The sequence below is a fragment of the Palaemon carinicauda genome, chromosome 7 (assembly GCF_036898095.1).
Source record: "Palaemon carinicauda isolate YSFRI2023 chromosome 7, ASM3689809v2, whole genome shotgun sequence".
Taxonomy (NCBI): domain Eukaryota; kingdom Metazoa; phylum Arthropoda; class Malacostraca; order Decapoda; family Palaemonidae; genus Palaemon; species Palaemon carinicauda.
This window is the reverse complement of record NC_090731.1, coordinates 13,617,277-13,628,580: the sequence shown is the minus strand read 5'-3', so window position 1 is coordinate 13,628,580 and position 11,304 is coordinate 13,617,277. Positions and strand designations below refer to the sequence as shown.

At 36.8% G+C, this 11,304-nt stretch overlaps 1 protein-coding gene across 1 annotated transcript in view; it reads right to left on the bottom strand.

Moving 5' to 3' along the window:
• Window positions 1-1,702: 1,702 nt before the first annotated feature.
• LOC137644191 (hornerin-like) overlaps window positions 1,703-11,304 on the bottom strand; it is a 16,052-nt gene continuing 6,450 nt past the window's right edge. The window contains exons 2-3 of the mRNA XM_068377192.1: window positions 3,310-5,182; window positions 1,703-1,750 (exon numbers count right to left, since the gene is read on the bottom strand). Of these exons, the coding sequence (XP_068233293.1) occupies window positions 1,703-1,750; window positions 3,310-5,182 (1,921 nt within the window). The remainder of the gene's footprint in view (window positions 1,751-3,309; window positions 5,183-11,304) is intronic.

The following is an 11,304-nucleotide window of genomic DNA, read 5'->3' as shown; positions in this document are numbered from 1 at the left end:
TTTCCAATAGATGATTTTTTTTTTTGTCATAGATGATATGTATGATATTTTTCTAACAGTTATAGATTTATTTTATACCAGAAAAAATAAAAACCTTAATTTGATCCAATTGGAATTCTATTGGATCTTTTCAATAGATTAATTTTTTGTCATAGGTAATATGCATGATATTTTTTCTAAAAGTTATTGTCTCTTTATTGTATTCCAAAAACAAAAAAAAAATGATTTGATCCAATTGGATTTCTAATTATATATTTCAAGTTTTATTAATGATTGGCAAAATTGGATTTGCAAAATGTAAACGAGGTATATATTTGCCTTACAAAAATTTGCTGCTACCTTTTTCTTCTATTCTCTCAAGTAAATATTACTAAGAAGGCTATTAAACAATGTTAACACATTATGAACTAACGATAACCCCCGAATGAAATATAAAACAGATTTTAGCAAACGAATTATAACTCTAAATTGAGACACTATATTTGTGAAGTATATTCACATCATCTCTCGCACCGTTATCCTTACATTAAGGGGTCGGTTTCCCAATGCACCATCTCCGATGCCTTCAGTCAAAGGCATCGTCTTCCACCAAACCTCTTCTTTTCGTATCATCCTTCACCTTTTTATTATTATTATTATTATTATTATTATTATTAACACTTGCTAAGCCACAACCCTAGTTGGAAAAGCAGGATACCATAAGCCTAAGGACCCCAACAGGAAAATAGCCCAGTGAGGAAAGGAAACAGGAAAAATAAAGTCTTTTGAGAACAGTAAAAACATTAAAATGAATATTTCCTATACAAAATACAAAAACTTTAACTAAACAAGAAGCAGAGAAATTAGATAGAATAGTGTGCCCGAGTGTACCCTCAAGCAAGAGAACTCCAACCCAAGACGATGGAAGACCATGGTACAGAGGCTATGGCACTACCCAACTACCCAAGACAAGAGAACAAGGGTTTGATTTTGGAGTGTCCTTCTCTTAGAAGAGCTGCTTACCATAGCTAAAGTCTCTCTTCTAACCTTACCAAGAGGAAAGTAGCCACTGAACAATTACAGTACAGTAGTTAACCCCTTGGGTGAAAAAGAATTCTTTGGTAATCTCAGTGTTGTTAGGTGTATGAGGACAGAGAGAATCTGCAAAGAATATGCCAGACTATTCCGTGTATGTGTTAGGCAAAGGGAAAGTGAACCGTTACCAGAGAGAAGGATCCAATGTAGTACTGTCTAGCTAGTCAAAGGACCCCATAACTCTCTAGCGGTAATATCTCAACGGATGTGTGGTGCCCTGGTCAACATACTACCTATAGAGTTTAGTTGCCTGATACCCCCTTCTTTTTTTATTCTATCGAAGGCCTCCTCTTCCACCAAACCTCTTCTCTCCATATCCTCCTTCACTTTATCGGGGTCAGTTGCCTGATGCGCCCTCTCCAACCAATGCCATCTATCGAAGGCATCCTCTTCCACCAAACCTCTACTCTCCATATCATCCTTCACCTTACCTCGCCATCTAATTCTCAGCGTCCCTCTTGTTCTTCTTCCCCTAGCAGGTTCCTCCCAAACCCCCAAACACTCCCTCCCCACCATTTCTTAAGCGGTTACTTTCATATAGCTTCACGACTCTCTAACACCCGGGTTAAACTAAACGTTATGTCCTTCACTGAAAGATACACTCAAACACCTTTGATGAAAGTAACCATTACTTTTCTTTGTTTTGTCCCAGCAATCGACTTTTCTTGTCCCCCGTCTTTGGAATATAAAAAGGAGGCAAATATACATAACGTGTTCCAAAAATCAAATCTTGGGTGGTAATTTTCCAAGATTATCTATATTTCTTTTTTGAACTGAAAAATAAAGCTAAAACGACGTTATTCTGTGACGTTTGTAGTTGTCATGCATACATAGTCCCGTTATTTGTTTTGTTTTTCCCTTTGGATTAGTTTAAGGTTTAAAGGCCGATCATGAATGGCAGAGGCAAGGGACACTGACAATGTCCTAGCTAGCAGGACAATGACAGATACTGATCATTCATCTATATGATCAGCGCCCAAGCACCCTCTTCACCCAAACTAGGACCATGGAGGGCCAGATATTGGCTGCTGAAGACCGCCAAATCCCCCACAACCTTAAGGAGTTTGGTAAGCAGTGATGCCTTGCAAGTATTCAGTTAAGTGTATTATTATTATTATTATTATTATTATTATTATTATTATTATTATTATTATAAGCTAAGCTATAACCCTAATTGGAAAAGCAGGATGCTATAAGCCCAAGGGCTTCAACAGGGAAAAATAACCCAGTGAGGAAAAGAGAAAAGGTAATAAATTAACTACAAGAGAAGTAATGAAAAATTAAAATAATATTTTTTACAAACATTAACAGCATTAAATTAGATCTTTCATGCATGAACTACAAAAAAAAAAAAAAAAGAAGAGAAATAAGATGAAATAGTGTGCCTAAATGTAACCTCAAACAAGAGAACTCTATTCAAAGACAATGGAAAACCATTTGCCTAAAGTCAAATCTTTTTAGCGAGGCAATTTTGCACCGACTCGCAAGGGTGCCCTTTTAGCTCGGAAAAGTTTCCTGATCACTGATTGGTTAGACAAGATAATTCTAACCAATCAGATAGCAGGAAACTTTTCCGAGCGAAAAGGGCACCGCTGCGAGTCAGTGCAAATGCGCCTCATTAGAAAATTGAGTATAGTTTGTAAAGATATACTTTGATTCACATACAATATCGGGATTCTATTTTTAATGATAGACAAAGAATCACATTTTTGCATCCTTGAGCAAACAATAAACCAAATCACAATGAAATTTGATTTATCAGCATCATTTAACAAACTGGAAGAAACGAGAGACTACAAATAATGTATATCATTAGCCAGACAAAAGGCTCCGCTAATTGATTTTCATGTGTGACCTCAGAAGATACCTTCGCAAACAACAGTATTTTATATCAATTGAAAGAATTTAATTACTCATCATCTCTAATAGAGTATTTGATATACAAAAGCATATGAATAAAAAAATCTACTTCATAGAATCGTTTTATGCTATGAATACTCCTGTTATTTTTGAAAGACCATCTCAACAAAGGCAGAGTTATAAAGGTTACATCGCTGCACTATGAAACCCGCTGGAAACGAAAAGGCAAACAGGCCGGCAAAAGCTGGTGCACAACAACTGCTATATTTAGTACCTACATTGGTAAGCCTCAGATCAAAATAAGGTAAAGGAAATGTCCAATGCTTTATCTCCATGGAAGTATAACAGCCAATCACGAAAGAATCTGCTGAATACTTGTTCAGCGGGATATTGATCTCTGCTGAATCCGCGTCCGGCGGGAGATTGATCTCTGCTGAATCCGCGTCCGGCGGGAGATTGATCTCTGCTGAATCCGCGTCCGGCGGGAGATTGATCTCTGCTGAATCCGCGTCCGGCGCGAGATTGATCTCTGCTGAATCCGCGTCCGGCGCGAGATTGATCTCTGCTGAATCCGCGTCCGGCGCGAGATTGATCTCTGCTGAATCCGCGTCCGGCGCGAGATTGATCTCTGCTGAATCCGCGTCCGGCGCGAGATTGATCTCTGCTGAATCCGCGTCCGGCGCGAGATTGATCTCTGCTGAATCCGCGTCCGGCGCGAGATTGATCTCTGCTGAATCCGCGTCCGGCGGGAGATTGATCTCTGCTGAATCCGCGTCCGGAGGGAGATTGATCTCTGCTGAATCCGCGTCCGGAGGGAGATTGATCTCTGCTGAATCCGCGTCCGGAGGGAGATTGATCTCTGCTGAATCCGCGTCCGGCGGGAGATTGATCTCTGCTGAATCCGCGTCCGGAGGGAGATTGATCTCTGCCGAATCCGCGTCCGGCGGGAGATTGATCTCTGCTGAATCCGCGTCCGGAGGGAGATTGATCTCTGCCGAATCCGCGTCCGGAGGGAGATTGATCTCTGCCGAATCCATATTCGGAGAGAGATTGATCTCTGCCGAATCCGCGTCCGGAGGGAGATTGTTCGGAGGGAGATTGATCTCTGCCAAATCCGTGTTCGGAGGGAGATTGATCTCTGCCGAATACGTGTTTGGAGGGAGATTGATCTCTGCCGAATCCGTGTTCGGAGGGAGATTGATCTCTGCCGAATCCGTGTTCGGAGGGAGATTGATCTCTGCTAAATACGTGTTTGGAGGGAGATTGATCTCTGCCGAATCCGTGTTCGGAGGGAGATTGATCTCTGCCGAATCCGTGTTCGGAGGGAGATTGATCTCTGCCGAATACGTGTTTGGAGGGAGATTGATCTCTGCCGAATCCGTGTTCGGAGGGAAATTGATCTCTGCTGAATACGTGTTTGGAGGGAGATTGATCTCTGCCGAATCCGTGTTCGGAGGGAGATTGATCTCTGCCGAATCCGTGTTCGGAGGGAGATTGATCTCCGCCGAATCCGTGTTCGGAGGGAGATTGATCTCCGCCGAATCCGTGTTCGGAGGGAGATTGATCTCCGCCGAATCCGTGTTCGGAGGGAGATTGATCTCCGCCGAATCCGTGTTCGGAGGGAGATTGATCTCCGCCGAATCCGTGTTCGGAGGGAGATTGATCTCCGCCGAATCCGTGTTCGGAGGGAGATTGATCTCCGCCGAATCCGTGTTCGGAGGGAGATTGATCTCCGCCGAATCCGTGTTCGGAGGGAGATTGATCTCCGCCGAATCCGTGTTCGGAGGGAGATTGATCTCCGCCGAATCCGTGTTCGGAGGGAGATTGATCTCCGCCGAATCCGTGTTCGGAGGGAGATTGATCTCCGCCGAATCCGTGTTCGGAGGGAGATTGATCTCTGCTGAATCCGCGTCCGGCGGGAGATTGATCTCTGCTGAATCCGCGTCCAGCGCGAGATTGATCTCTGCTGAATCCGCGTCCGGCGCGAGATTGATCTCTGCCGAATCCGTGTTCGGAGGGAGATTGATCTCTGCCGAATCCGTGTTTTGGAGGGCGATTGTTCTCTGCCGAATCCATGTTCGGAGGGAGATTGATCTCTGCCGAATCCATATTCGGAGAGAGATTGATCTCTGCTGAATACGTGTTTGGAGGGAGATTGATCTCTGCTGAATCCGCGTCTGGAGGGAGATTGATCTCTGCTGAATCCGTGTTTGGCGGGAGATTGATCTCTGCTGAATCCGTGTTTGGCCTGATTTTTTAATGGCTTCTGGATGCTAATACTAGTATGATGACTGCTCAGTCCCCTTTGCCTATTAAATATTCTTTAACTATAGGACACAGTCCTATGGATTCCTCGATGGGGCTTGTGGTGCTAATGACATGAAGACAAGTATTCTTGGCACTCCTTGCTCTGAGGAAGTGCACCGTGTCACACACTTACTGTTCAGCGAGTTCTTGTGTTTAACCTCACCCATCAATTCTACCATCTCTCCCTATATCATCCCGTCCCTTAGCGTAGGGGCCAAAGAGAGTAGTCATACCTCGGTGAGAGGTTGGGTGCGTGTGCATATGTGTGCAAATATAGATATTCAGCCGTCCTTTTTGACGGGTCACGTACACTTTAGTATCTAATAACATTGAAATTAACACCAGTAACCATCAAAGCTGTGTTAGTTCAAATCATCAAATCATCTATTAATTATCTCACATTTTTCACAAAGTTGTTCGATGTAATTCATTCTTCATTTCTCCTCTTTTTCTCAATCATATTCATTCACGCAGATTCTCAGATGTACCGAGTCATTGAATTTCCACCGTAATGTTATCAAATTCAACTTTTACAGTTTTTCTTTATAGAAATTGATGATAATTCCTTTCTACATCTCACTGTAAATTCAGTTCATCCGATCATTCCTTTCCATATCTCATTGCAAAATCAGGTCAACGCATGACATCCCACTTTTACCATAATAAGCATCATCTTACAAAGCAGCCCACAAAAAAAAAAAAAAAAAAAAAAAAAAAAAAAACATCAATATCCTTACCTTCAATTTGCATTTTCAAATACACAACTTTCCTCTTTCACAGTATTTCTCAGTTATTCTCCCTTTCACTTCAGACCTTTCATCTTTCCTCTTTCCCTGCTGCCTGTCTTTCATCATTTACCTTTGAAACGCTCCTCACTCCCTTTACAAAAGACACCATTCTCTCCTCTTAGCATCTCACTTAAGGATTTTTGTCCAGGACCCATTAGCTCATTAGCCTTTCCCATGAAAATCACTTCCCTTCAGAGCCCCTGGCTTTTCTTTGTCCTTCTTTTATTAATAAAAACATTACTTCAATTATCCTATAAACATTTTACCAGTGTTCGTCTTTTGTTTTATCGTTGATTGTACTTTCTCCAATTATCATGGACGATTTTTCCTTCTCTCTTCAATCTGCATTTAAAATAAGTTTATCTTTAAATCTTTTTTTTTATTGTATCACCTTTCTGTTCCTTGTCGTGCTTGAGGATACACTTAAGACTTGAGATTACGTGTCGACCAGAAACTGTTCGTCTTTTGTTTTATCGTTGATTATACAGTACTTTCTGCAATTATCATGGATGATTTTTCCTTCTCTCTTCAATCTACATTTAAACTAAGTTTATCTTTAAATCTTTTCTATTGTATCGCCTTTCCGTTCCTTGTCTTGCTCGAGGGTACACTTAAGACTTGAGATTATGTATCGACCAGAAGACTAGTGCCTTTAATATTCATGTGACTTAAGTCACTTCATCTTTAATGTGTCCTCTTGGTTTAAGATTTACTATCTGCTTCCGGTGATAAATAAAACAATATTTATTGTCATTGATAAGCGGGATCTTTTATCTTATTTATTTCCTTATTTGCTTTTCTCAATGGGGTATTTCTCCCTGTTGGAGCCCTTGGGCTTATAGCATCCTGTTTTTCCAACTATGGTTGTAGCTTAAAAAAAAAAAAAAATAATAATAATAATATAATGTTATAATATCAATAATATTTTCATGATAATATTATAATTCAATAATAATAATAATAATAATGATAATAATAATAATAATAATAATAATAATAATAATAATGATAATAACAAATAATGATAAATAATAAATAATAATAAATAATAATAATAATAATAATAATAATAATAATATTGCAAGCCTTTATAAATAGCCATACAAACAGCCACATTTAAGTAGCAGTATAAAATCGAACTTACTCACGTGCAAAACTCATCTGACTTATTAATAAAGCTAATAAGAAAATTTAAGGCCTTTTCAATCAGGTCAATATTTAAGAATCATTAAACGTTTTCCTAAAAGCTTAATGATTTTATAGCCAAGGTCCCTCGAGAAAGTTCGATGAAAGCGTTTCCATTCGTTCAGTGTTTGTATACTCTAAAATAGTTTTATCAACTAATCCAATAACCAACTTTTCGTACATTTGACTGATTGCGGGAATTTCTCACGCTCGTACGCGGTAACGGATTTTTTTTTTTTTTTTTTTTTTTTTTTTTTTTGCGCTCGGAAATTATACATTCTGACGGCGAAATGATACCAATTTGGAGGCAATTGAATGACCGGTTATTCAAAACTAAGATCATCTACGTTAGAAAAAAATTACTTACGAATACAATTTTGTTATATCGTTTTTTGGCGCTCGGAAATTATGCATTCTGACGGCGAGATAATACCAATTTGGAGTCAATTGGATGACCGGTTATTCAAAACTAAGATCATCTACGTTTGAAAAGAATTACTTAACAATATAACTTTTTTTATATTATCATTATCACTCTCCCCCATTCACTGATAACTTGTTTCCGCCTGAACGTGCTTGTATTAATCCCGTTTGAATTTTTGTGACCTTCTTTCACGGAAACACATAAAAAAGCTCGCTGTCTGTTGAAATAAAGGTAGCTGATTACGGGAATTTCTAACATTTTAGCTTTTGCACGATCTCTTGCATTCGGTGAGATCTGATCACTATATAATAGCAATTAGAGACATTAATTTTACAATCTTCTATCCTTTCGTTTCACGAAAAAATCAGAATAGATGTCGTTGCATGTAATTGGGGTGCAATGACTATCAGTAATCACCGTAGGTAGTTAGGAATTGTGCAATATTTGGTGCATTGATTATATATATATATATATATATATATATATATATATATATATATATATATATATATATATATATATTATATATATATATATATATATATATATATATATATATATATATATATGTATATATATATACATATGTATATGTATATGTATATGTATATGTATATGTATATCTATATGTATGTCTATTTCTATATCTATATCTATACATACATATATATATATATATATATAATATACATACATTATATATTTATAATATATATATATATATATATATATATATATATATATATATATATATATATATATATATATAACTCCCTGATAATTTCCCTGATAATTCCTGCAAACAAGTATTTGAAATGATGCTCGAACGTGCGAACGGGGTATTTGGTTGTCGAACACGTTCGTCGAACGGCTCGAAGAAAGTCTGTTCTCGACTGACATTTGTGGGCGGGGCTTCATTGTCCACAAATCTTATGCATTTGTGGCCGACTCCACCTCAAGCCGTTTGACAAGCAGGTTCGACAGCCTGGTTCGACCATGCAAACCCCGCTTATAATGCTGATAAATCACAGATCGTATGTTTCATTATATGTTTTTCTCAGAGAACTCAAAGGATCTTAGACGTAAATGATAAGAAGGACCAACTTGAGGACATCATTAGTAATGGTTCAGGAAGGGTTATTTCAAAAGAATGAAAACCGATGGTGAGTTCAATAGATAAGAAAAAAAGGGAATGCAGAGATGAAGGGTATGTTCTCGAGCAGGTAACAGATCAGAACACCAATCTTTATTTCAAGATAGATAACGGAAAATTATCATTTTCTTCTTAGGACGATTGAAATGAAGATCAAGAGAAACCATATCTATAGTCGTATTATTATGATCATCGAAATCATTATCATCATCCTGATCATCATCATAATAATCATCATAATCATCATTCTTATTCATATTCTCATTCTTATTCTTATTCTTATTCTAGCTACACCAGTAGTTGCTAAAGCAGGATTCTATAAGCCATACAAGGGCTCCAATAAGGAAAATAGCCCATTAAGGAAAGGAAATAATGAAATGGATACAATACTGTGCCTAAGTGTACCCTCAAGCAAGAGAACTCTGTCCCAAGAAAGTGGAATACCATAATTAGAGACTATGGCACTACAAGATTAGAGAGCAATGGTTTGAATTTGGAGTGTGTTTCTCCTATAAGAGCTGCTTACAATAGCAAAAGTCTCTCTTCTACCCTTACTAAGAGGAAAATAGCCACTAAACTATTAGTGCAGTAATTAACCCCTTGAGTGGAGAAGAGATTGTCAGTCATAGGAAAGAGGAGAATGTGCAATGAATCGGCCAGACTGTTCAGTGTATGCGTAGGCAAAATAAGCCGTAACCAGAGAGTGATCCAATGTAGTACTATCTGTCTAGTGGTTTGGTACATGCACTAACTTTGATAAATTCGCACTCCAAGAGAGATTAGTTCACCAAACTTTCAACTGGGCTCCACGAGGCACTAGAAGATACGGAAGACCCAGGCCTACATGGTTGAGAGACTATGAAGCGTGAAGTAGGAGGGACGAATGCAGCTACACTTTATTAAACAGACAACGAGCTTATATACAAGTACTTGGGAGCAAGAAGGTCACAACATCTCAAACCAGCTGTTAATTTAAAAGCTCAAGATAGTGACGACTGGCGAAATCTAACAGAGGCCCTTTGTGTCGATGCAGAGATTAATTATATTTGAACGACCATAAAATAAATTGAATGTAATAACAAAAAATGATCGACGATACAGTTTCACCAATATTGGATATCATTAAAACGGTGAAACTTTTAAAAGTTTTATTCCAGCTGTGACTACGTTGTGGTATGATCTTCCTAATCGGGGAGTTGAATCGGTAGAGCTTCAGAAGTACAAATTTGCAACAACTTGATCAGGCTGACACAAGTCTCTTTTTATAGTTTTTATATAAAATATCTGTTTTAATGTTGCTATTGCTCTAAAATATTCTATTTGAGTTGTTCAATGCTTCTCATAGTTTATTTCCTTATTTCTTTTCCTTTCTGGGTCATTTTTCTCTTTTGGAGCCATTGACCTTGATGCATTCTGCCTTTCCAACCAGGGTTGTATATGAACTGGTTATAATAATAATGATAATAACAAATAAATGATAATAATAATAATAAATAAATGATAATAATAATAATAAATAAATGATGATAATAATAATAAATAAATGATAATGATGATAATAATAATAACAATATCAATAACAATACCAACAATGATAATTAAAAATAATAACAACAACAACAACAACAACAACAACAATAATAATAATAATAATAATAATAATAATAATGATAATAATAATAATAAAAGCACGAACAATTAAACCGCTCAGAAAGTTATGAATTCATCACAAAATTCAATTATGGTTAGAATTTTTTTTTTTTTTTTACGGTTGCCTTCCCTCCTGAAATTAGCCCATAACCAAAAAGTTTCCCGTGATCATACATTACAAGTTTAGTATAATGCTTTGCTTATAAAGGAAAAGTTACACACTGTGCCATGAGATTGCTTTCGTAGGTTAAGGAATTAATTTTTCCAAGTTAAAATTCGTGATATATTGAGGTCATAACAATAAGGCTATTTCTATGATAGTTTGTACATTAAATGTGCTATATTTTATAAAGCTCTTCATATAAGGCTATTTCTTTAATAGTTTGTACAATGTATGTGCTATATTTTATAAAGCTCTTTATATAAGGCTATTTCTATAATAGTTTGTACAATAAATGTGCTATATTTTAAAAAGCTCCACATATAAGGCTATTTCTATAATAGTTTGTACAATAAATGTGCTATATTTTAAAAAGCTCCACATATAAGGCTATTTCTATAATAGTTTGTACAATAAATGTGCTATATTTTAAAAAGCTCCACATATAAGGCTATTTCTATAATAGTTTGTACAATAAATGTGCTATATTTTATAAAGCTCTTCATATAAGGCTATTTCTATAATGGTTTGTACAATATATGTGCTATGTTTTATAAAGCTCTTCATATAAGGATATTTCTATAATAGTTTGTACAATATATGTGATATATTTTATAAAGCTCTTCATATAAGGCTATTTCTATAATAGTTTGCACAATATATGTACTATATTTTATAAAGCTCTTCATATAAGGCTATTTCT